Here is a 27,751-nt window from a genome sequence, read left to right as displayed (position 1 = left end):
GCGTTTCATTTCCGATCCAATCCAATGATCCAGTTCCCGTTGAAATGTGCACGATGCGGAGTGCAATCCAAACAGCATCACTTGCCTTTGAAACAGCCCTTCTCTTAGAACCGGGAACCCCCGACAGGATTCTTCCAAAGGAAGAATATCCAATACCTATCCTTAAGGTCCAGACTGCTTATGAAGCTGCGACCTCACTCCAGGCAATCGGCACTCCTCAACCCCACGGCTGCACTGACTGGTAGAGCCGGTACCATGCCTGCTCGTTTTTACGGACCCTACAGACGCCTGGTTCACGTACGGAATCTCCGACTTAGCTGGGTCAAACTCGTAATTCCAACTCTTCCGCACATCCCGCAGAACAGCAGCCTCTTGCCCAATAGCCATGTCCACCGCACCTGGGACAGGCTTCCTGCGGATTAGCAACATGGGTTCGGTTTTGACCCGAGTTGCCCCCGGGTGTCGCTCCGTTGTGTCTCTGGGCAGTGGGTTGTGTTCTGTCGTCTGGTCTGGACCGAGTTAAATTGTGCCCACTTCTCCCGTGCCTGAAGTTTTGCCTGACCTTTATTGCAAGTTTCGCAAAGTATCCCCTGGGCAGAAAGTATACTTGGAAACTCTCCATGAATTCGGCCCAAGTCCTTCAGTGTCTGCTATTAAAAATATACCATTTTAGAGATTTCCCCAGCATCCGATCCGGAATTGCTCGGGGAATCACGTTTACGTCCAAGCCGTACGTGTTTGAGGACCACTCCACCCAGATTCGACTCGGTTCGTTGACCTTCCTGCTGCATTTCCTGCATGCTTACTCTTGCAATGAGTTCTTCGCAATTGGAGTTCTTTAGGCTTATGCTTGGACCAGGTCTATCTGGATAAGCGTCTTCTTACTCTGTCCAGATTGCTGCGAGCTTTTGTTCATTTTCCGTTTCTGCGTAATACTCAGCGAGGGCGTTTCGCATGTCTTCTGTTCCCCCTGGATCAGGACAGCAGTAGAACTGTAAGCGTCTGCGTGCGAGGTTAAGGAAAGCAACGGTACCATGCTGGACTTTGGACCAGCCTAGCGGTAAAACAGTGGACTTTGGATCCGGATATTGGAGACATCAAGGAATAACGGTTAAAGGAGGCCTATATAAGCAAACTTAACGCTAAACGCTAGACAGTCAAGGAGACCGTGAGTACAAGTGAACAACGCGAAGCAAAGAAATGAGTAAGGAAGCTACAGCCGTGAGAGTCAGCAAGTAGCATGGTCGTTACTCCGAACTGAAACACAGGTTGCTGAGGTCCAATAAGACAAAGCATCGGTACGTCGAGACGTTTGGGACGAGGAAAGTCTCCGAACTGAGACACTGGCAGCTAAGGTCCAATAGGACAAAGCACGGAAGGGTTGAAACGGCTCGCTACACCGCGAATTGAGTTCTTTTTTAGTGGTACTTAAAATTTTAATAAAACAATTTGTATTAATAAAACTGGGATATTCTTATTTTATTTATTAAATTATCTGATTAGTGTTCTAAATATGTGTTTAATATGATATTTTACAATTAAGTTGAGTAAATACAGCAAAAACAATTTTGCTAAAGGAATATAAGTAAATATAATTTAAACTTTGAATTCACTTATGTATTTTTAATTACTTTAATAATGAAAATACAACCAATTTTATAGTTGTTTTCTAACCATGTCTGAAAGCATTGCAGATTCATTACTAGACATAACGGCACCGCTGGAATCGTTAGCACTATATAATGTGCTTGTTCCGCGCTGAATGGTTCTGTCCTCATAGCGAGTACGTCCCTGTGAAGCCATCGGTCTATTCAGTGTATTGTTTACGTTATTTGGTGAACTTGGTGGAGTATTATGTGCAGTATAATGTTTACTAACAAAATCTTGCTCTTTCCATCCATTTTTTTTATAAACGTCTCGCAAATCATTATGTTGCCACATGGTGTATAAGACTTGACTTGCAAATTTCAACACACAAGAGGTATATTTTTCTTTCCGTTTTGTTATGTTCATAAGTCTATCTATCCCACCTGAATCCAACAAGGAACGAGAAAACTCCGGATTTTTTTTTATAACCTCATTAATTGTTGCTAATACAGCTGTGATTGTATCATCTGATGTATTTTGGTCATGTTGTACATTTCCAGATGGAAGTTTTTGAACTAAGTCACGCATTGCGTACTTTCCAATTAGTTCTTTGTTGCGTTGATCTATAGCCAAATTGCGTAGTGCTGTAGCGACTGCACAAACTACGCGATCCACTTCCATTCTTAGAAGCTCAACAAGTATCGGTAGACCTTTTTCCTTACGCACTGTTGCGCGAATATCAATACTAGGTTGCCAATAACATGCAGACAAATTTTGAATTGCTCCAGCAGCGGCTTCAAGTGTTTCCGGATTAGAACAACTTTGCAACAATGACAAATAGTATTGAACTACTTCAGGTTGCCATAATTGCTCGTATCCCTTGTTTAATTTGTTATATGTGACAAAACTTTTAGAATAGTCAGCCGAAATATTATATTCGTTGAGAGCATCGGAATTATTAGCTTCTTTTTTTTTTTTATTTGTTCCAAAACAGCCCAAATTGTCTCCTGAAAATAAGGAAATAATTATAAAATTTGAAATTAAAGAGTATAATTTTAAAATTGTATCTTCATTAATTTTTTTTTGCCAAAATTTTACGTAAGTGATTAATAAAACATCCCTTTGAAATATGAAGGTTCTTATAAAGGGTTTTCGGACGAAAGATTGTTTTGCTTTCGATAATATAAATATATTAAAATTTACTTATTCGGCTGGCAACAAGGTATAAAAAGTACAATGATCAAGAGTAGTTAGAAAAAATTAGCAAGCATGTATAGTTCTAAAAAGGTTTTTTTAATAGCTTAAGGGGTTCATAGGCTTTGGATGGAGGAAATTTAGCTTTTTAAAACTGTTTTCCTTATTACCAATTCCATATTTTCCTAAAGGAATAAAGTAAAAAAAGTAATAAAATAATAGGAAAATGTATAGCAAGTAATGAAAAATGAAGCAGATGAACATATGTAACCGGAATAACTCCCTTCTAAACTATCATGCGATAATATATTATGGTGATGCATGCATCTACGAAGAGGGGCTCGGATCTATTAAGTCTGAAGAGTCCCAAGTTCTGCAAACCAAAGTTTGACTACCTTTACGGATCGGAAAAAATGTCTTTTTTGCTGTCCATTAAAAAAAACTTTTTTACGAAAGTGAAAATTGAAACCTAGGTTAGCTTAGGTTTTACCGGCCGTCGGTTATCCGACGTGCTTAGACCATTAGAGGTCCATTTGGATACCGTGTTAAAAAAAAAAAAAAAGTGAAACCTTAGAAATTTCCAAGATCTTTCAAACATCTTCTTACTCGAACTATTTTTTTTATCGCCTATGAGCTAAAATTGCGAAATACGAAAATTACCCACGTAAAACAGGATTTTGCAGTCGAAACGGGTATACAAATAATTGGTTTTTTAAATCTTTAGGCCATATAAAACTATTTCTTATGTTGTTTAAAATAAATGGCCCAGAGGAAATCGCCCCACTATTAGTATCATTATTACTTTCACAATTTTGAGGTTTAAAGTTTCGGGAATTAGCTTTGAAACGATTAAAACAAGAAATAGATTTTTTTTGTGTGTCCTAAGCTAATTTCATCCTTAAATCCCCTGAGGGCACAACATCTAAGGTTCATTTAAATCTATCAAATTCTATTGCAGGATCTATGGTTAAAGAAGTTTAATTAGGATTTCTAGACATTGGGAAACAGCTTGGAATATGTTTAAGAATTGGGGAACATACCAATTCCATGGAAATCAATGGAGTTAGCGTTTATATCTGTAGGAAAAGAAAAAAAGTTAAAAGCTGCCATTCCTGACTTAAAAATGTAAATTAGAGAAGCTCAAAAATTAAACGCAGGCAAGGTCTGAGTTTAGTGCCATTCTTGTTTTCGTAGACCTATCCAAAATAAAACACATATTAAAGGTCCCTTTCGAACGAATTTTATGAGGCTATGTGGCGGTATGTCCCAACTAAACCTAACTCAGAAGGTATTTTATTATTTATCGCCCTTTCTTATTCGTGGCGTTAATTTTTTTGTGTGGTCTCGTTCATACAACCAAGCGAAGAGCTCAGGAGCCGCCTTCAGGCACATACAGACAGGCGTGTCACTGCTCGCAGCATCAGCACTCAGCATCTGGAACCAGGTGAGTACCAGTTTCTTGCGACTATGGCAGATTGTCTAACTATTTGGCGTCGATGGTCTCAAACCTAAATATTGGTTTACAACCTCTTCAAGGTGTTCCCAATTCAAGCAGCGAAAATAACGTTTTTGATTCACAATATCGATATAATTTTTCTTGAACATATAAGAGTCCATATTATTTCAGTAACAGCTATATTGTCTAGTGGCCGACTTTCTGCATTAAAAATAATACTTTTCCAAAGGTTTCTGCATATTTCTTTAAAAGGAAGGGAATATTTTGCAAAGAAGCGGACCGACAGACGGACATGGATATCGATTCGGCCGTTAATACTGATTTGAAATATATATGTAAATATAACTGTGTTGGAATCTTCTAACTGAACTCGTTATACTGCCTTAAAGGGTATAAATATAAAGTCTAGTAAAACAGTTTCTTGGCAAATCGATTAAAATTTACAAAACTAATAAGAAAATAAAAATAAAAAAAATAAAAAAACATTGTTCAAAAGTGTGGGCGTGCCAGCTTTGGGCGGCTTGTGGGCGTGTCAAAAGGTGGTTTGCAAATCGATAGAAATTTACAAAAATAATAAATAATGAAAAACTATCAAAACGCACATGGCCAGATCGATCAATAGTCAGATCATGATCAAAAATATATATACTTTATATGGTCGGAAACGCTTCATTCTGCCTATTACATACTTTTGAACGAATCTGTGTGGGCGTAGCATCTTTGGGCGGTTTATGATTGTGGCAAAAAGATTTTCTGCATATCGATAGAAATTTACAATACTAATAAACAAATGAAAAAATATCACAACATTTTGTGCGGTTTGTGGTCGTGGCAACAAGGGTCAACAAACTTTTGCTGCGTCTGTCTCTAGAATCTGTATGCTTATTCTCCACCTTTTAGCTTTTATAGATCCTGAGATCTCGACGTTCATACGGACGGACGGACGGACGGACAGACGGACAGACGGACGGACGGACATACGAACATGACCAGATCGACTCGGCTATTGATGCTGATATAGAATATATGTATATACTTCCTTCTGCCTGTTACATATTTTTCAACGAATCTAGTATACCATTTTATTCTACGAGTAACGGGTATAACAAGAGAGAACGCAATAGTCGCGTTGCCGGTTATCTGATATCCGTTACTCAGCTAGTGGAAGTGCGAAGGGGAAACTGACCGTTATTGGCGGTTTGTAGGCGTTAGAGTGGGCGTGGCAAAAAGATTTTTGGCAAATCGGGAGAAATTTACAAGACTAACAAAAATGTGAAAAAATATCAAAACATTTTTCAAAAGTGTGGGCGTGTCAGTCAGTTGAGCGAGGCAAAAAAATTTTCGCAATTTACAATACTAATAAAAAAATGAAAATATATCAAAACATTTTTCAAAAGTGTGGCCGTGGCAACATGGGTCAACAAACTTGCGCTGAGTCTCTTAAGTCCGCATGCAGCATCTCAACTTTTAATCTTTTATAGTTACGGACCAACGGACGGACATCGATTTCAACGAATCTAGTATACTCTTTTCTTCTTTCGTGTCTTAATAATGACCCGTTCGTGAGTATCAAGTGGTAAACAAAAATGAAAATTTTTTTTATTTATTTACCTTTGGATGAAGTTGGAATTACTCTTTCTGGTGTTATAAAAGGATGTTTGTCGTAATTGGGATCATCAACTTCTTGACATCGGTATGAAAGATTTCGAAGTATACATACGCAATTTTCTACAGTTTTATTTCCAATATTATTTTTCTCAATTGATGTTCGCACAACATAAAGAAGGCATTCAACCAAGTGTTCGCAATTACGAAGACATCCTCTTGCATGTTCTCCAGCAGAACTAACATTTCGTAAAACTCCAGAAGCGTTTCGAAATACTGTAGAAAAGCATGTTTCTCCACAACACACTGCATCCCAACCAGAATGAGGTTTAATAACACTGCAAACTACAGCAACAAGCGCTTCATCAATAATTGACCGTTTCAAGTCTTCACAGGAGGACATATTCCACAATACGCCAGTCACCAATTCTTTTACTTCTGTTTCTTGAGACCTACATAAAAGATGGACCAAAGCTGCTATTCCACCCGCGTTCTTTATTCCACGTTTGTTTTCATCATTTTGTCTTCCGTAAGATAAATTTCGTAAAGCACCGCAGGCATTCCTGAAATAAAACAAAAAAGATCTTAACTCCCGAAAAATATATAAATGTATAATTTTTGCTTTATAACATTATAAGATCACTAAAATCCCAATTTAATAATTCGATTTCGACAATATTTGTTCATCCGCTTACTGTGAATTAAATATATATTTACCGCAAAGTTTAAGTCTACCATTATTGAACACCGTACATTAAGTTGTGAGCGCTCGTGTGGGCGCGGTTGAAAAAACAACTAAAAAACAAAAGAGTTAGTTGAGGAACACAGATACCCATTACCCAGCTAATGGAAATGAAATTTCCACACTTTCCGGAATAAAGATAGAAATTGGAAAAAACAATTTAAAAAAAAAATTAAAAATTTTCCAAAAGTTTGGCCGGTTTGTGGACGTTACAGTGGGCGTGGTAAACAGTTTCTTTGCAAATCAATACAAGACTCATAATAAGACACTAAATAAACATAAAACATTTTTTTTTAAATATATAAAATACGGTGATTAAAAACTGTAAATTTTTGAAAATTTGTAAGAAAAGCGATGGAAATATTTTGTCTCATGAACCGCATATATTTCGAAGACAAGACGGAAATTAAATTGAACCATTTTTTATTTTTTTATCGGGTTTGACTTTAAAGTAAATGTTTTGATTACTGTGGGTTTGTAAAACCATTTTTGATAAGAAAAAAATTATTCTTATATATTGCTTATTCAACGCCTGCATTAAACGTCGTTATAAATGTTTGTTAAGTTTCAATTCCAGTTCAATTGAACAATGTTAAACAAATAATTGTATAATTTGCATCCAGTTGTTTAAACGCAAGGATCATCCAGCGTGTTTAACCGTATACAATAAATGCATGGTGTTGTTGTATGTGTATACAGTGTCCAATATTGTTCATTACGAATCATCGCGTCATAGAAACAATTGCACTAGCTAAGGCAGGCGTTCGATACAGCAAGCATTCAAGTCCAAAATTGCACATTTATTCTGGCTAAAACAAGCTGTTCCCCAAAATATTTTTAGAATCTTTAAGTGCATATTAAGTCCTGGCCTATTTTATGCTATCCTAGCCTGGGCAGCACGGAAAGATACGAAAAAGTCTCAATCGTCACCGCCCTCAAGATCTGCCAGACCGCATTTCGACTTAACATGTATGAACAAAGTTCCCTTTGATGTTAAGTATTTATGTTATCTATAGCTCCAACATAATTAAAATATATATAAATATGTAAATAATTGTATACGTAAAATTTATCATTCGATTAAGCTGCCTAGATGGTAGTAGTACGCTTTTCCTATAAAAAAAACAATAAATTAAATCAGAATGGAGAAGGCAACCGGCGGCGAGCTTTTGAAAACTCTAACTTTTTACCGGCGTTACTCCAATATATTTATATATATACATATATATATGATCGCAAATGTCATACTAAACTCGCCTAAGACATTAAAATAATAATATGCTTACCACTAAACGATTACTTTGCACACAATTTTTTTAGTCCTGACTCTATTGCTGGCTCCACGCTTTCGAATTTTTGTTCAAAAGCAGTGGAGCAGGAGAGCATAACAAAATGTATTTTGTTACTACTTGTGTTTATTACATAGAGCTCTTCGCTTGCATATTTTCTAAAATATCAGTGAGGTACCAAAATATAAGTGCCAGTAGTAATTGTGCTAAATAGTGCAAAAACAAAAGCATATTACTTGTTTATGTAATTTTGCCAGTTAATAGATTATTCTTATAATAATAAAGTAATTGAACCATTTTAATGTCCTTATTTACAAAACAAATTTTATAAATCATTTTAAAACGGAATTGCTAAAATCTCTAAAGGAATTTATTTCTTAGATTAAATATTTTTTCGGGTTGAACATCGCCTTCTCGCACAAATATGCACACAAACCATTTGGTCGCCACAAAAAAAGGGGCTGCATACGCATGTTCTTATTCTAATGTCTTTGGTTTCACTATATATGTATGTATATGTATATGTATATGTATATGTATATGTATATGTATATGTATATGTATATGTATATGTATATGTATATGTATATGTATATGTATATGTATATTTTTTTTTTTTTTTTTTTTTTTTTTTTTTTTTTTTTTTGTATATGTATATGTATATGTATATGTATATGTATATGTATATGTATATGTATATGTATATGTATATGTATATGTATATGTATATGTATATGTATATGTATATGTATATGTATATGTATATGTATATGTATATGTATATGTATATGTATATGTATATGTATATGTATATGTATATGTATATGTATATGTATATGTATATGTATATGTATATTTTTTTGTATATGTATATGTATATGTATATGTATATGTATTTATTGTATATGTATATGTATATTTTTTTTTTTTTTTTTTTTTTTTTTTTTTTTTTTTTTTTGTATATGTATATGTATATGTATATGTATATGTATATGTATATGTATATGTATATGTATATGTATATGTATATGTATATGTATATGTATATTTATATGTATCCCGCAGGGCTAGGTAGAAATCGTAGAGCTAGTTATTTTAGGCATTATACTGTAACACTTTTTATAAAGCATTGAATAAAGAGCAAAAAAGCGGAGATATTTGACAACCTTATATAATGCCTAAAAAATAACTTTACAACGTTTACGGAAATGTGTTATATTTCAAAAGTTGGGGATAAGAAAATTAGTGAAATATTTTAAGAAATCGACCAAGTGTTTTTTTTTGTATTCCAATTTGGACTGTCGTTCGAAAAAATTGTCAAAATGTATAAAAAAAACAAGAGAGAACGCTATAGTCGAGTTCCCCGACTATCTGATACCCGTTACTCAGCTAGTGAAATTGCGAAGGAGGTCTTCAACACTGACAGTTTTTTGGCGGTTTGTGGGCGTTAGAGTGGGAGTGGCAAAAAGTTTTTTGGCAAATCGATAGAAATTTACAACACCAATACAAAAATGAAAAAATATCAAAACATTTTTCAAAAGTGTGGGCGTGGCAGCTTTGGGCGGTTTAAGGGCGTTCGAGTAGGCGTGGCAAAAAGTTTTTTGACAAATCGATAGAAAATTACAAGACTAATACAAAAATGAAAAAATTTCAAAACAATTTTCTAAAGTGTGGGCGTGGCAGTTTTGGGCGGTTTGTGGGCGTTAGAGTGGGCGTGGCAACATGAATCGACAAACTTGCGCTGCGTCTATGTCACTGGAGTCTGTATGCTTAATCTCAACTTTCTAGCTTTTGTATTTCCTGAGATCTCGACGTTCATACGGACAGACAGACGGACGGACAGACGGACGGACAGACGGAAATGGTTAAATCGACTCGGCTATCGATCCTGATCAAGAATATATATACTTTACATACATATATATACGTTACATACTTTTCAACGAATCTAGTATACCCTTTTACTCTACGAGTAACGGGTATAACAATGTATTTTTGTATATAAATAAAGGTACCGTGATCTAAAAAAACCTTTTTAAAGACGTATGTATATAATGTATCATAAGTGCTTAAAAAAATATATTAAAAAAAGAGGTTTCAGGTGCTTAAAACGAAGAATATATTTATAGCAACTGTATATCTAAAAAAGGGACTAACTACTTTATTTCAAACACAGTATCGTATCGGGTTGATGAAGGCTTTCTTTGACGCTTACTTAAAGGTCATATAAAATATTGTTAAGCAGTTGTTGCGCCGTCCCCAACAGCACAAACTTTCAAATTGTTTTTTCTATTCCACTCTGGCTCTAACTTTTTAAAGTATTATTCGTTTAACTCTAACTCCCAGTACTGAATTGTAGGATTTGCTGTTGTATTTGTGAAGGTTTTTTTTTTCGGCTGAAGCCGCAGTAATTCTGATCTGGTCGTTGTCGTAGTCGCGAAGTTAGTAACGAGGGATTGGGCTTTAGCATAAGTTTTTGCAAAAGTTCTTGTAACAAGTCTTCAATAAACACCTATTAATCGGATAAATCAGGCATATACTAATGATCAAAATTTATTTTTTTTTTATTTTGAATTTTCCTTTAAAAAGCAAAGAGCTCTAGAGCTACCAGTGGCCACCACGTAAGTTTTTCAGAAACTGCATCCTGGAAGCGCCGAATGTCGGCAATGTTGGCTTCTAAGGCCGGAATCGTTGTGGGCATGTTGGCATAGACCATCGACTTCAGATACCCGCACAAAAAATAACTTCTCGATAGCATTGCACACAGTCTGAATTGGTAGCCGCTTATGAGCACTAGCCGCGAAGCAAACGGTGCACTTTTACAAAAAACCTCTGATTTTCAAAATAAAATTCATCATGAATTGCCAAGCCCAACTAAACATAAAGAACGCGACAGATGTCAGCTCACAGCAAAGATGATTGAACTGAACCCTATCCTTGATCAGTACCATATTCGATATACAGACCGATCAAAATCAATATATAATTATATTGATTATAATCAGTATATGAACCAAAATTGATTTTTTTAAGGTATAGCCGTGGACCATGGCTTTGATCGTCCCAAATCGGAGGCCGTTCCATGTCTGCCTGATATAGGTATATCTCAGTCTTAACCTCACCGAGAACATCACCAAATTTATAATGTGTCCAAAGCCACAAACTGCCGTTATCAACTGCCATCGATATCTATATCGTAACCAAATTATAAATAAACCTTAAATAATCAAATCGCGCTGATGGGTATGTTAATAGGAAGTAGTATCGACAAACCAATTTCATGTAGAATTATCTTAATTAAAAAATTTTACGAAAGGTTACCATTTCTTTATTTTCTTGAACATAAATAAAAGCAGCAGATAAGTATTATATGATTTTAAATATAATATAAATGTAAATAATATTCATATAATAATATAAGAAAATTAACTATATTACCAAAGCCATTTAGGAGAACTTTTTAACGATATGCCCCAGAGAATTGTAGGTACACAGAAATTACAAATTTAAACACGACACAAAATGTTACAATTTATTGGTTTTTTTTTTTTGAGTAGACAACCAGACATGACTGCGGACATTATACCTATCACAAAGAACGCGGAATGGGTAATGAAATGGTAATTGGTAATTGGACATACAGTGGCTATTTATTGGCTATCAGGCCTATGAATTTTCGAATTTCCCTGCAAGGTACATTCCAAGGATACTTAGAGGTGACCAAATACACGAACAGTACTACATAGATTGACGAACAAGAGTCACATTAAAAAGCTTGGTTGTATAAGGATAATCGAAATAGTTGACCTATGGCCGTGAATAAAGGTTTTAATGGAATAAAACAATAAACTCTTGAATGGTTAAAATGCGTTGGAGGACATTGTTGTCAACAAAAAATACAAAAATGGATTATTACAATAAAAAGACAACGTTAAATCTATATAAATGATTGAGTTTGTACCAGGTCTTTAGATAATCAAGATTTAATTGAAGGCAAAGGAAAAAGAGTCAGGCAAAGACATTAGCATACACAATATCACATCATATGTGAATATTAAAACGGTTGAAGACTAAATAAAATGATGTAAATCATTTACCGAAAAGCAAAATAATACAGGTCCCAAATATCATCCTTAAAGCATACCAGAAGTTACTTTAATTGTTTTTAAAATGGTTTCATTTTATTTCACAGAATGTATCTGAATTAATAGTTTTTGGCGGGAACTATACTTTTTTCAAACGGTTTCAAAACAACTGGATTTAAAATTTAATCTAGGAAAGGTGAAAGATGAAGAAAGTTAAAATTACAGCTTGTCCCAAACATTAGGTTGATTGAAAAAAAATAGCAGCAACATAGTAAAAAAAACGGATGGGGAGGAAAACAATGAGATAACTTTATATTATTTGAGAATGATATATAGTAAGTTAAGATCAAAACTTTGTTTTTGTGCGGTTCCAGAGAATGCTACGGAGTCAATCAAGTTTGATATTTATTGGCTATCAGTTAGCCAATGTGTAGACATTTGTATAAATAATATGCAATATGGCTGTTTGGCATTGTTGCAGTCTCCGATAAAAAACTATGTTCGCAGACCTTGAAAAATGTTTTAAAAATCTCAATTGTGACAGCCTGTATAGCGAGGAGCACGGACAGCCCTAACAGTTTTTGGCGGTTTGTGGGCGTGGCGAAAAGTTTTTTGGCAATCGATAGAAATTTACAAGACTAACTCTACAAGTAACGGGTATAAAAAGAAAAGATTTGCTAGTGACGGGTGTTTATGAAATGTTGACGAGTTTAATGAAATTCCATTTGAAAATAAAGATATCTTATTCACGTACTGCTAAAGCATAATAAATTTACAAGTGACAATAAAAGTGTTTTTTTTTAAAGATATTTTATTTTTTTTAGGTACTAATTTGGCAGCGTATGATTGGCATACTTTGGAAAGTTGTCCGATTATAAAACGGACCAAGAAATGGAAGTGGTTTCTTTTTTTAGTTCCTAATTCTGCATTTGTAACTATTCTCGTTGCAGTTTGCGCATTTTGCTTTGCTTTTCTGATTTTCAGAGCAGTTGTCAGTTCCGAGAGCTGTCAGCTTAGGCGCAATATGATTTTGTGTCCGAACTACTGATATGGATGGCGGTGAACAATATCTTATCTTTTCTGTCTATATTATTGTTCAGCTCAATGTCGAAGTTAGTTATCATGTGCACTGATACGATTTCTTCTTCACTTCCATTTTGTCTCTACTTTCGCTTTGACTTCAGTTTTACTCTCTTGTAGCTTCAAATCGTCAGGTTGTTCATGCTAGCGGTAACACATTGTTAATCTTAATTACTGTTTTGTATCGTTTTTGCTAATCTAATAACAGTTATATATATAATTTGGCTTAGCTTCTTCGAAACTGTAGTCTTCTCATAACTCGGAGAGTATTTGACCGCGACTGACCTTCTATAAATAGTAAGGAACAACTTTTAAAAGTATTAAGAAAAGCTATAATTGCTCTGGACATAGCCGATCGGTAATTTTCATTGATGGTGCAAATTTAAATTATTTGTCCGACGTGCAAAGAGTTGGAACTCTTTAAAAATCCCGTCTGCGTTTTCATATCACTGTTTGGCGAAAGATGGGTATAAATAAACTTTGACATCAAAGCGAATGGTCGTGTTTTTTCTGCCCCCGAGTTTATATTTGTTTTTGCTAAAAATAGTTTTTATCGAGCCGATCTTCTTTTCACCTAAGCTCGCATTTAAATTGCGATAAGCTTTCTTCATAGCAAAATATAACCGCTTGTGGTGGACTGACCTAAGGGAACACCCCGGATCCACCGTCAAGTGATCAATAGGAATCCCCTGTTGATCAGATGTAGTTCGTAGAAATCCCTGAAACAATTTGGAGCAATCCAATCAATACGTGGTGGGGTTTGTACAACTTGACCACTAGAAATTTCGACTTGTCTGCACTAGTTTCTCATCCAGTGATTCCACCTGTCCCGATTGGCTTACAACCACATGGTAATATTGAGGATAAACGTCACAAGTTGGATCTTCAGACACAAAGTCAGCAGAGCCAAATACTTTTTCGGGGAATATGGAGTTCGGATTACCGGCATAAGTTTGCTCTTCAGAAGCACAATAAAATGCAGTACAAAAACCTCTTTAGATGGTTCCAGAATAGAATCAATTTTTCGTTTTTTTGTGATGTTGATTTACGGATTGAGTGTTGGTAAGAGTTCAAAGCTTACATTAAAAATAGAATAAACAAGAGAGAATGCTTCAGTCGAGTTCCCCGACTATCAGATACCCGTTACTCAGCTAGTGGAAGTGCGAACGAGAAATTTTAACAATTTCTGGAATATCGGTAGAAATTGAGAAAAAAAAATAATCAAAAGAAAAAAAATTAAAAATTGATGAGTGTTAGTTTTGGGCTGTTTGTGGGCATGGCAAATAGGCATATCAAAATATTAAAAAATATCAAAAGGTTTTCCAAAAGATTTCCATTGTTCTAGCATTTATAGTTCCTGAGATAGAGGCGTTCATTCGGACGGATATGGCCACTTTGGCTATTGATCCTGATCAAGAATATGTATACTCTATATGGCATGAACGCTTCCTTCAGCATATTACATTCTTTTTAACGAATCTAGTATACCCTTTTACTATACGAGTAACGGGTTTAAGAAGGGACGGTGATAATTAAAATTCCTATACATGGACAGACCAGTGCACCTTCATCCACTTCTTCTTCATCAAAACACTAGCATCTAGCCTCATTCTCATATAGTGTTTGTAACTCATGTCAATTGTCCGATTTGTTTCGGAGTGGATTAGCTCCAAAGTAACTCGCTGTCTTCCTGCATTACGACAGTAATTAACAAAAGAAAACACATTTAACGATTCGGCTTTATCAGTGAATTATTTAAAAGCACTGCAAGGGTCACTCAGAACGACCATTGTGTTGTCTAACCTACTGATCGTTTGTCCATCCTTTTCTGTACTCTATAAACAGTTACAACGAGAGCCACTTTGGCGACCGCCTACAAATCTCTTCGTAAACTACAGATCATATAAATAGTTATGTAAAATTTGTTATAATTATACCCGTTACTCGTAGAGTAAAAGGGTATACTAGATTCGTTGGAAAGTATGTAACAGGCAGAAGGAAGCGTTTCCGACCATATAAAGTATATATATTCTTGATGAGGGTCAATAGCCGAGTCGATATGACCATGTCCGTCTGCCTGTCTGTCCGTATGAACGTCGAGATCTCAGGAACTACAAAAGCTAGAAAGTTGAGATTAAGTATACAGACTCCAGGGACATAGACGCAGCGCAAGTTTGTCGATTCAGGTTGCCACGCCCACTCTAACGCCCACAAGCCGCCCAAGACTGCCACGCCCACATTTTTGAAAAATGTTTTAATATTTTTTCATTTTTGTATTGGTCTTGTAAATTTCTATCTATTTGCCAAAAAACTTTTGGCCACGCCCACTCTAACGCCCACAAACCGCCAAAAACTGTCCTTCGCACTTACACTATCTGAGTAACGGGTATCAGATAGTCGGGGAACTCGACTATAGCGTTCTCTCTTGTTTTTACTTAACTATTTATTGCACTAATCGCCAACAAAAAAAAAGGTAAAAGAAAAATAAAATAAATCGACCAGGAAATATTTCAGGTGATCGTATTTGGATGAAAAGATGCTTAATTGGTTAGATAGTACTTCCATTGAGGAAACAAATTGAAGTGGAATTTCGAGCGAGCAACAACAATGTAAGCTATGTATTTACAAATCTTTATTGAAAAGAAGGAAACTATAAATTATTTGGTAGCCCAAACTCGCCCAAAAACTTTAATGACAGAAAAATAGAGTCATTTGGAGATCACTTCATGTGCTCCTTGTAATTTATCTAAAATTTTTAAATATTCCTGAGCATGCCCTAAATTGATGTGTATAAAAAACATGTGCAAAACCATATGACCATAGAAGATAGTAATAATAATTACATTTTTTTTATTTTATTATTGGTACTTACTTATGTATTTCTGGAGAATCATAAGATAACAGACGAACTAATGGCGGTATTCCTCCCAGGGATCTTGTACGTTGCTTGTTTGGATCATCCATGTAGCACAAATGTTGTAAATAGGCTGCGGCATTAGCCTTTATAGCACTGTTCGGGTTGCTCAAGAAGCTTATAACTTCCGAAAGATTTGGATCCCGCCACCTCATTGTAGAACAAATATCATTTTCTGATCCTCCAATGTAGTCATCCTTTTCTCCCAATCTTTGCGGCACAGTAGTTATAGAGCTCATGGCGAATTGAGGTAATTTAAATTCAGCTGAACTTTTAAACGTTCGACATTGGGCATTTGCAACAGCTTCTGATCCATTAAGGTTATCATTAAAAGGCCTTCCAGAAAATGGTTTAATATTTGAAGTTGGGTTTTGAATTCCTGTATAGTTTGCATCCGACGCATAGCAGTAAGGTACGACAGCTTCAGCTGTGTACTCAGAGTCTATACCACAAGGTAGACCAGCTACACCATATTCGGGTGTATCCTCAAACTGACCAGCTTGTACATATCTTACTGTGGGAGCTAATGGATGATTTTCAATGTCTGGAATAGAATTGTCTGTAGATGTCGTCTCAATCTTATTTTGAACCGAACAGTGAGGCGCAACTTTTGTTATTGCACCTATTCCTGGGGGTTTTGTTATATATACAGGAGTGCTTGAATATCCTGATGCCGAAAATTGTTCATAATTTTGAAAAGATGCAAACTGGGCTTGCATGTTTGCAGACTCGTGCGTCAATGAAAGGTCCATGTTTATGTTAGTTCAATTTATATTTAAACTGAAAATGGAATACAATTTCTTTGAGATACGGATACTTCTGGCATATTTGAAGACTGTAATAAAAACAAGAGAGAATGCTGTAGTCGAGTTCCCGACTATCTGATACTGGGGATACTGGGTCATGGCGCTACGTCTATGTCTCTGGAGTCTGCATGCTGAATCTGAACTTTCTAGCTTTTATAGTTCCTGAGACCTCGATATTTATACGGACAAACAGACGAAGAGACGGGTATGTCCAAATCGACTCGGCTATTGATCCTAATTAAGAATATATATACTTTATATGTTCTACCTTCTACCTGTTACATACTCTCTCCGTATGTTATTTTGATTGTTTACAAAAATTAAACCAAATAAGTGCCTAACATTCTTTACTTAGGCTTTATACCTTTGAAAATCGAAAATAACAATTATCGACCTTTTTTGTCGACGCTATCGAATTTTAATGTCATTAAAAGAAGACTATACCTAATTCATTCGCTGTGCAAGTTTGTTTCACGAATCACCCAAAACTGTAATGCTTTAAACAAATTTTAAAATTTTTTTATTACTTGTCTTACCAATTTGTACGTGCCAGAAACATTTAAGCCACTTCCAATCTAACGCCGACAAACCGCCCAAAACTGTCAACCTAAAGACATTTTAATAACAAGATGCGTAACGGCCGGCCATACATTGGTTTTGCACTATGCAGCCACTTTTTTCGCTCGCCTAAAATTGAGAGCGTAAAAATCTGAAAATAGAATTGTCTTGCTTGTGTGAGTAAAAACAATTCAGGATTAAATGTGTGCTAGAAGACGATTTTCGGGCCAAAATCAATTTTGATCTAACAAACGAATTTGATAAATGTTTATTTTATTTAAATATTATATTATTTTAAATGTTATTATTTAAATATTATTAATATTATTCAAAAATTGATGCCGAAAGACTAGCTACCGTTTAAATATTTATATTTATATTGATAATTAATAAATAATAGAAAAAGTTGGCGAGCTATTTTCCCAATCAATATTGGGTGCAAAATTGATTCCTTGAAGCACGGAGTGCGTACATAAGCACCGAAGAATCATTGTCTTCTTATATTTTTCACACGTCGTAAGCTGAATACTCTAATGATTTTAATAATAAATATTCTAATATAAAGTGAAAATTTTTATTATGTACATACATAGATTGCGATATTATTATTTATATGATGAATTCGAATATTTGTTAATATGTTAAGGCAATGCAAAACTGGAGTTTTTACGTGGTGGTATTTTCAAACAAATTTTTTAAGGGTAACCAAACGAAAATAACAATTTTATAGGGTGGTCAAACGATAGAAAGCATTTTTATGGTCAAACAATTTTTTTTTGAAAATATTTAGTTTTAAGAGGTGGGCAAACGTTTTTATTTTTTGTAAAGGTAAGCAAACGAAAAAATAAACAATTTTTAAAGGGTGGTCAAACGATTTTTTTTTTAAATATTTAGTCTTAAGAGTTGGGCAAACGAAAATATTTTTTTTAAGGGTAAGCAAACGAAAAAAACAATTTTTAAAGGGTGGTCAAACGATAAAAAGCATTTTTAAAGGATGGTCAATAGATTTTGTTTGAAAATATCTAGTTTTGAGGAATTGAAAATGCTTAATTCCTTAAGTGCTTATATTTTCTAAACTACAAGTTTTTTCAAAATTCTAAAGGGTGGTCAAACGAAGTTATTGCGATTTAAAAAAAAAGTTCAACAACGTCAACTGTTTGAAGTTCGAAAATTTTCGAAATTTTTCTAAATTTCATATCTTCAAAACTGGACGTGGTCAAAAAAAAGTAATTGATGGTCAAACGATTCCACCTTTCAAATTTCAAAAATTCGATTTTTCGGACCCAGCTTCTTTGAGCTTGACAAATCTTATGGCGAAATAGAAACACAGTTTTAGAAAACACTACTAGAACAGCTGTTCTAGAATGCAATTACATACATATTTAAATATCTTGTATTGGCAAGAAACGAAAAAGCAGTTCAGGACAATATCTTTCTAAGAATTATTTTAGGAAACATGGATTTAAGTTCTCATTTTTTTCTCTAATTCTGTGTAGAATTTCGCTACACTACAATATACCGTCAGAAACAGTAGCATAGTAACTGAAATGTAGAACTAAATATTGAGTATTAAGTAAAACGTAATTGCAAAATGATTTGATTTAAGTTTATATACAATTATTGTTAAATGTTAACCTATAAAAATTTAAAAATAACAATAAAATTACTTTATATGTATATACTCTTTAAAAAAGAGCGATTTGCGATTAAATATACATAGCTTGATAAAATGTCGCATAAAGCTAAAATATTACTCATAAACGATCTATGCGCGACTTAAAATGACTTACGATAAAATCTTTTGGGACGGGATAATAAAAGTGTATACATACATACATACACTGGTAGGCACAATTATTTTGACAAAATGTTCTTTCGTGTTCCTCAGAACTCTTTTATCAGCAGCGTTCAAAGAGTGCGCAAAAGTTCATAAATAGCATATTAATAATAGCATATAAAAAAAAAGCAGGAAGAATTTTAGTTCAAGCTGATCAGAGAGAACTGAGGAACACGAAAGAACATTTTGTCAAAATAATTGTGCCTACCAGTGTATATCTACATAGTTCCTTTAAACGCAAAACAGTTTAAGCGGCAGGCGTAGACGGCATAGACAAAATAATATATATGTGTACATATTCATTTTTTTAAATGAATCGGAGGAATTCTTTCATTGAGAATTCTTTCGGAGTAATACCTTACCTCCCCTCATACATAGGTGTGTACTCATAGGAGTCAGGTATTTATACGTTTACATAAATACATATTTCTTCATACTGTGTTTGTTTAGTATCGAAAATCGATAATTTAGATTTTTCTTGGTTTTATTATGTTACCGAAATAAGCATAATTCAAATTTTCAGATTTCTTAAAAGAAAAGATATTTTAATTTTATTACCACCCACTTTGCACTTTTTGATTGTGAATTCCAACATATGTATGCTTAGTTAATATCACATACCCGAATTAGTCAATATATGATAGATTTGGCTCCGATAAATGTCCATATGTAACACTACATATTCACCAAAATCCGATCAAATCAGTTATTCTTAATATTGAAGTATATAAGTTTAAACACAAAATAAGAGGAAAATCTGGAGTTGTGACAAAAGAACTAGTTCATTTTTAAGTGGTTCGATAATCTAGCATATTATAGGTTAATCGAATACTTGTGAAAACATCTACTAATTATCGCCAATCATAACATTGCTTGTAGTCCAAAAAACGAAAAAGGTTGTGAAAATATATAAAAAATATTTCACTTTTTAAGAAATTATAAATGTATATCTTCCGAAAAATCGATATATCGAGTATTCTTAATATTTTGTTAATTTATTACTTTCATTGTTTCACTTTCACCGATAGCTTCTCTTGAAGCTTTTGAATTAATTATATTATATTTATTGACAAATAAAATAATATTGTAATTTAAAGAAAAGAAAAGAAAACATCATCTGTCTTATCTTTAACAAAGTTTTTTAGATTTTAAGAGATTTCATTGAAATTAGTTCTCACATTTCAAAAGATAAATTATCAAACAATTATATTCTCGGCTTCTAATAGTGTATTTTAAAATAAAAAACTATTCAATTTAAAATACTGTTAAATTAATTTTGTTACATTTATTTTAAATTGAACAGTGTCTATTATATGACTATCTGATACCCGTTACTCAGCTAGTGAAAGTGCGAAGGAGGTCTTCAACATTGACAGTTTTTGGCGGTTTGTGGGCGTTAGAGTGGGCGTGGCAAAAAGTTTTTTGGCAAATCGATAGAAATTTACAAGACTAATACAAAAATGAAAAAATATCAAAACATTTTTCAAAAGTGTGGGCGTGGCAGCTTTGGGCGGTTTGTGGGCGTTAGAGTGGGCGTGGTAAAAAGTTTTTTGACAAATCGATAGAAATTTACAAGACCAATACAGAAATGAAAAAATATTTAAACATTTTTCAAAAGTGTGGGCGTGGCAGTTTTGTGCGTTTTGTGGGCGTTAGAGTGGGCGTGGCAACATGAATCGACAAACTTGCGCTGCGTCTATGTCCCTGGAGTCTGTATGCTTAATCTCAACTTTCTAGCTTTTGTAGTTCCTGAGATCTCGACGTTCATACGGACAGACAGACGGACGGACAGACGGACATGGCCAAATCGACTCGGCTATTGATCCTGATCAAGAATATATATACTTTACATGGTCGGAAACGCTTCCTTCTGCCTGTTACATACTTTTCAACGAATCTAGTAATTAAAAATAGTGTGACATGAGTATTGATGTGTGGATTTTTAATGGAATTGCTGCAAATATTGAAGGTTGCGCTGTTTTTGTATGCGCTCATTTCCCCTCCGTTTTCGGTACGTCCTCTTTTCACTAAAACGATAATCAATGTATCATGAGAAAAAATATATCACTATATATACCTTTTTTTTATATATTTATTAATCGGTATTTTCTATATATTTTATATCCCTAATAATGCATTTAGAATAAAAAATGCACTCCTTATAAATTGTAAAATAAATATTTGATATTAAACTTATTTAAAATTATTTGTTTTGATATATCTTAAAATCTCACACACAAAATTTACTTCTGGCAACAATGGAATTTGGTAAATGTAACTCATCGGAACGGCTTGTCTCTGCTAAGAAAATTGTGTCATATGCCAAAAGCCTTATGATGGCATTTCAGCTTGTAATTGAGAGCAAGTGCGCATAACTTATAGCTTAGCCATAAAAAAAAATACGACCAAACTAAATCCTTAACAATGTAAAACAAATACAAAAAATGTATATACTACAGGGTTTTAGATTTAAGATAGCTTTATTATCAGACCCCTCGATAATGGACTCCTACGGTCCTCGTCGTCTGCTGCGCGTCTATTTTTCGTCGTCCGGCGTCGTTTTCGATAACAGGCCCCGTACCGGCTCAAGCGCGACCTATATTATGGTGGCGCGGCCGCAAGGTGTGTTTTCCGTTAGATCGAACCAGAGCCTCTTCTCAGAATCATCTTTGCAAACACCTGAAAGCGCACGTCTGGTAGGATCACTCCTGTCTCAGGACACCAATCACTGACTCCACAATCCCTTTTGACCACGCTAGGTCCTTGTATTTTCCGTTTCTGAGATTTTCCTTTGGTTGTGCGTTCTTATTGAACGGTCCCGAGCTTCGTTTGCGCCGTCGTTTTATAGGAACTATCTGATACCCGTTACTCACACTTTTTTTTTTTACGAACTTCTTGCGTTATTTATTGGATCTTCTCATATTTTGAGACTAAAAATAATTATTCAGATCTTATTATATAAATTAGTTTAAGTACAATATTAAATAGTTGTATTGTTAGAGACGGCCCTAGGATTTCTTTGCTGGGCTGGAGAATCTTTAGTCTGGTGTAACTACATACACGCGTGAGCGACTTCGCGAGAGGATTTTCGTGTGCGGCGAGCTTTGCTTGATGTTTACTCTTTCTCATCTGGATTTCCTCGTTGACGAGGTTTATGTTGAGGTCTCTATGGATGCTTTCGCTGCGTAGGTACCATGGCGCCCCAGTGATAGTTCGCAGAATCGCTGACTGAGCTCGCTGTATAATTTCAATGTTGGTTTTGGACGCGTTTCCCCATAATTCACAGCCGTATGTCCAAATGGGTTTCAGCACGGTATTGTAGAGAAGTACTTTGTATTCCAGACTAAGCGGAGAGTTGCAATTAATAAGCCAGTGGAGATTGCCTGCTTTAAGCTTCATATGAGTCTATTTAGATTCTATATTGCGCCGCCAGGTGAGGCGTCTATCTAGGTGAAACCCGAGATATGTTACTACGTCTGATTGCGGGATGAGTGTATTGTTTAGGGTGCATGGTGGGCTGGTTTGTCTATTCAGTGTTAATGTTACATGTCTGCTTTTGGTCTCGTTTATCTTAATGCGCCAGTCCGCAAACCATCTTTCCACTGTTTTAAGATGACAGTCAAGTTTTTCTGTTGCCTTTGATGGGCATTTGGATCGGCTGAGTATTGCGGAGCTGATAGTTTGTAGGCATGTCTGCTGTATATAAAGTGTAAAGAAGGGGGCCCAGCATACTTCCTTGTAGAACTCCAGCATTGATGACGCGGTCGTGTGAAGTCGAACTGTTACACCTGATTGAGAACACTCTTTTGAAGAGATAAGATTCGAACACTTTGTGGGTATTCTGCGGAAGCAGTTTTGTTATCCTGTACATTAGTCCTTCCAGCCAGACTTGGTCAAATGCTTGTGCGACATCTAATAATATTGCTGAGCAGTATTCCCGGTGCTCAAAAGCAGTACGAATTTCGTTTGTGATGCGATTGACCTGTTCGATCGTTCCATGATTTTTGCGAAAACCAAATTGATGGGATGGTATTGTGTTTCGCATTCTTAAGTAGGGAACTAGGTGTTTTAAAAATGCTTTTTCAAACAGTTTCGAGAGACACGATAGGAGACTCATTGGTCTGTAGGATGACCGCCTTTTTCCACATTTGGGGATAGTATCCAAGTTTCGTAATAGCGTTAAAGAGATTGCATAAGGTCAGAACCGCACACGGTGAGAGTTCTATGATCATTTTTGGTGTCACCAAGTCGTGTCCAGGTGATTTTTTGGGCTCAAGATCTTTTATTATAGATGCTATCTCACGTTGACTAAATGTTATCGGATTTATTGTTGGCTGGATTTTAATTGCTACAGGTAGGACAAATGAGTTGCTAGCAGTATTTGGTTGGAATACGCCTTGAAGGTGATCGGCGAATGCACTTGCTCTATCTTGTTCGCTGCGTATCCAGCTTCCTGAGGGGCCTCGCAGTGGAACTACTGTTTCTGCTGGTGGCTGAATATTTTTGTGTGCTTTCCACAAAGGGTTCTTCTTGCTGGTGGGCGATAGTTGTTCGATATATAGATGCTGGGCGTTTGCTTCCTCAAGCTTAAGTGCCCTGGTTAGTCTACGTGTTGCTATCTTTAGCTGTTCCTTAGCCTTTGGGGATCTGTGATTCTGCCATTCTCTTCTTAGTCTTCGTTTTTCAAGTACTAGCTGTTCGATTTCGAGAGTAATCTTGGTATGATTTGTCATTTTGTGTGTGTCTGGAGGGGTAGAGGCCTTGGCTGCAGCAACAAGATTTTCCTCCATCGATTCGGTCAGGCGGTCAATATCCTCATGGGTAGACACTGTTTGAGTTGGTACCATGTGAGTACAAACATATTTCGTGTACCTTGCCCAGTTGGTCCTGTTGCCTGTCAGCCTGTAGGTGGCTCAGTTATATGTGGTCGATGCCTGAGAGCAAGTAAAACTGGTGAGTGATCTGATGATAGTTCTGCAAGTGACTCAGCCGTAATATTATTTCTAGGGATCTTTCTTATTATTGCGAAGTCAATGAGATCCGGGAGCTTATTTGGATCTGCTGGCCAGTATGTAGGCCTACCCGGAGTGACATAATCGAGCTTATTTCGTGGCTTAATGAGCGCGTTGTAAAGTTGTTTGCCCTTTGGGTTTAAAAGGCGTGAACCCCAGTGCGTGTGCTTGGCGTGAGTTGAAAAATTCCAAGAATTGGTCCTCAGAAACTGCAAAACGAGGTGGGCAGTAGACTGCGGCCAGAGTGACGGGGTCGTTACTTACACTGACAGTTTTTGGCGATTTGTGGTCGTTAGAGTGGGCGTGGCAAAAAGTTTTTTGGCAAATTGATAGAAATTTACAATACAATTACTAATACAAAAATGAAAAAATATCAAAACGTTTTTCAAAAGTGTGGGCGTGGCAGTTTTAGGCGGTTTGTGGGCGTTAGAGTGGGCGTGGCAATATGAATTGACAAACTTGAGCTGCTTCTATGTCTCTGGAGTCTGTATGCTTAATCTCAACTTTCTAGCTTTTGTAGTTCCTGAGATCTCGACAGATCGACTCGGCTATTGATCCTGATCAAGAATATAAATACTTTATATGGTCGGAAACGCTTCCTTCTGCATGTTAGATACTTTTCAACGAATCTAGTATACCCTTTTACTCTACGAGTAACGGGTATAAAAATAGGATACAATATGAATAGGATAGATGTTAGAGTAATGTGTCTATATGCTTAAGAGTAAGAGTAAGGGTGTACTTATCATTGTGCGTGTGGCAAAACGATTTTTGACAAATCGATAGAAATTTACAGGAAGAATAATAATATGAAAAAATATCAAAACATTTTTCAAAATTGTGGGCATGGCAATTTTGGGCGGTTTGTGGGCGTTAGATTGGGCGGTGCAAAATTATTTTTCGCAAATATTAGAAATTTATCAAGTATCTTTTGTTTGTAACCTTCATACCAACTAGCTGGTAACCTTGTAATCTCATATGCTTTACACATTCTTATATTCTCTTACTGAAGTCAGTTCTTTATTAAACGTTCACAACTCAAAATTGCGCGTCTGTTTTATTATCTAAATAAACAACAAAGCTTATGGGCTCAGATCGCTCGTGAATTGTGAAAAAGACTAGAAAACGTCAGTCAAAATTTCGTAATGAGTATGTGTAGTTTGTCTATGTGGAGCTTATTAACTAAATTGGATTTGTGGAATGTTGGGAGCGAAAAACACATCAAGTCCGATGAAGCACCGCAGGCAAACAGCTGATTAAAAAGCTTTAGCTAGTTTAATATTGAATTTTAAGCACTCGCAGTAGAAGTCGTGAGCAACATCGGCAGAAGCATGTAAAATATTGGTCAGCATTTATATTCCGGCGGGACCAATCAGTTATGTATATCAAAGACTAGAGAGATTAAATCTTGGGATACTGCCTATCAGTACGTTAATTCGTTTGTGAACATAGATAGTAAATTGGCAGAGCTTGCAATAACTTTGAAATTTGAGTTAAGGGTCATAATGTTTTTGTCTAGTTTGCCTGATTCTTGGGAAAATTGTGAAGTCGCAATAGAGACATGCGACGAGATGCCGGCATTTAAAACGGTAAAAATCAAATTTCTCGAAGAAGGCGCCAGAAAAGAATAAAAACTAGAAGAAACAGAACCCGTGTACACATACACAAAGCAAGACAACAGAAAACAGAATGACAATTGCCAAAAAGGCAAAGATAAGTTTAAAGGAAAATGCTACAATTGCCACAAACCGGGATATCGCTCAAGTGAATACAGAAACAAAAAGAAAGAAGTGAAAAAAGAAAAAAAGCGAATAATCAAATTTTTTAATGCATAGAAGTGTGGTGCCTTGACAGTTACGCTACTTCACACATGTGTTGTGACAAAACTAAATTTCCAAATATTATTGAAAATAATGCCACGATCATGTTAGCAGTAGATAAATCTTAAAATAACAATGAGAGACGTTTTGTATGTCCCACCGTAAAACATTAAGTTTGTATCGATAGGCAAAGCAGCAAAATACGGTCACCATACGAAGTTTGAAAGTAACAGAGCAGGAATATGCAACAAAAGCGGTGAAATTGTGTTACGCGCAACGCAAGAAAACCATTTATATGTATACGAAAATAAATTTAAAGTGCATATCTGTTCGACCATTTAAATATACAAAATTTGAAAGATTTCAGCGAGAAAAAGCTTGTGCATGGATTAAATATTAAAGACATTAGGTTTAGGTTAGGTTTCACCGGCCGTCGGTTATCCGACGCACTTAGACCATTAGATTTCCGTTGTTATACCGTGTATGTTTTCCCCTTTTGCCCGCAGAGGTTCGTGTGAAGCTAGCAGTTTCCCCAGCCAGAGGCGCTGGTGAATTTTTGTATCCGATGTGGATCGGTGTCGGACAGGTCAGACGTGTCTATCAGAAATCTGCTTCCTAATTGAGCAAGTCTTTTCGCTTGCAGTGCTGGACAGTGGCATAGTAGATGCTCTACTGTTTCTTCAATTTCTTCGTCCCTACAGCTACTGCAGAATCATTATACGGGGCATTTAGTCTTCTGGCATGGGTGCCTATTAACCAATGCCCTGTGATGACTCTCATAGCAGTGCTGAGGGTTGCTCTGGTCAATCTTAAAAGTTTTGACGTTCTCTTTGAGCTTATTTTTGGCCATATTTGGCGTGTTAGGCGACAGTGTGTGGTGTTTTCCCATATTGTCTGTTTGTTACGGTTTAGGTTTTCCCTAAGTAGTAGTTTACAAGTGGCTAAAGGCATACTCATGCCCTCCATCTCTTGTATGAGTGGCGCGGTAGTGCCCTCTAGAGCTAGTTCATCTGCGATGCAGTTGCCTTTTATGTCCCTGTGTCCGGGTACCCATATAAGGCTGATTACGAATTGTTGTGTCATCTCGTGTAAAGATCGGCAATTCGATACTGTTTTTGAGTGACTAGAGATTGAGCCAATCGATTTAATAGCTGCTTGGCTGTCACTGAAAATGTTTACATGTGAGCCTTCCGGCGCTGCAATAATCGGGGAGTCTGGACGAGGTGCGTAGGCCTAGCTGTTCGGAGTAAACTCCTCCTCCTCCTCTGTTCTGTAGTTTTGTCCCATCCGTATAGAAGCATATAGCATTCTGGCCGCCAGGTATTTGTGAGTTTCAATCGTCCCTCTCTGGACTGATTGTGTTGAACGGTGTTTGTATGTACTCCGTAGGAGTGTCGTAGTCTGTCCTGGAGGGGACTATTTGAATGTTTTTTAGGATACATGAGTGACCCACTTCTTGTAGGTTCCACTGTTTGGGATCCCAGCTAGTTCTGGGCTTGGGAGGTTGAGTATGGCATTTAGGGCTTCGTTTGGGGTGATGCGTAGAGCACTGCTGATGCAGAGTGCCGCAGCTCTTTGCATTTTTGCTAGCATTTTTATGATGGATTTCTTTTTCAGAGCCGGCCACCATACCACGACTCCGTACAGTAGTATTGGTCTGACAATGGCCGTATATATCCAGTTTTCTATATAGGGTGTCTTGCCCCATTTGAGCCCTATTGCTTTCTTGCACGTGAAAAGTGCAATTGAAGCTTTTTTATATCTGA

The 27,751-nt window shown here is 35.9% G+C and overlaps 1 protein-coding gene across 3 annotated transcripts; it reads right to left on the bottom strand.

Annotated features, from left to right (window-relative positions):
- Nucleotides 1-1,473: 1,473 nt before the first annotated feature.
- Nucleotides 1,474-19,929, bottom strand: LOC120444065 (catenin delta-2). Of its 3 annotated transcripts, XM_039623579.2 has the most exons (5): nt 19,775-19,928; nt 17,295-17,467; nt 15,911-16,732; nt 5,849-6,405; nt 1,484-2,594 (listed from the first exon to the last, which is right to left on the bottom strand). In XM_039623579.2, the coding sequence occupies exons 3-5, from the start codon at nt 16,702-16,704 to the stop codon at nt 1,657-1,659; spliced, it is 2,289 nt and encodes a 762-aa protein (XP_039479513.1). In that variant the 5' UTR covers nt 16,705-16,732; nt 17,295-17,467; nt 19,775-19,928; the 3' UTR covers nt 1,484-1,656. The 3 variants fall into 3 exon arrangements, with proteins under 3 accessions (XP_039479515.1, XP_039479513.1, XP_039479514.1); XM_039623580.2 differs by lacking the exon at nt 17,295-17,467 and having other exon boundaries at nt 19,775-19,929; XM_039623581.2 differs by lacking the exons at nt 15,911-16,732; nt 17,295-17,467 and having other exon boundaries at nt 1,474-2,594.
- Between the last annotated feature and the right edge of the window lie 7,822 nt (nt 19,930-27,751).

Source organism: Drosophila santomea, chromosome 2L, assembly GCF_016746245.2.
Source record: "Drosophila santomea strain STO CAGO 1482 chromosome 2L, Prin_Dsan_1.1, whole genome shotgun sequence".
In the NCBI taxonomy this organism is placed as follows: Eukaryota; Metazoa; Arthropoda; class Insecta; order Diptera; family Drosophilidae; genus Drosophila; species Drosophila santomea.
The sequence above is the reverse complement of the archived record's forward strand: the minus strand, read 5'-3'. Positions and strand labels throughout refer to the sequence as shown.

Bases quoted from the DNA above. Each gene is read 5' to 3' on its own strand.
- LOC120444065 (XM_039623580.2), bottom strand. From the start codon at position 16,704: ATGGACCTTTCATTGACGCACGAGTCTGCAAACATGCAAGCCCAGTTT. The intron at 6,406-15,910 runs GTAAGTACCAAT...GTTTTATTTCAG, and splicing joins GATTCTCCAGAAATACATAA to GAATGCCTGCGGTGCTTTAC. The intron at 2,595-5,848 runs GTAAATAAATAA...CCTTATTTTCAG, and splicing joins AATTCCAACTTCATCCAAAG to GAGACAATTTGGGCTGTTTT.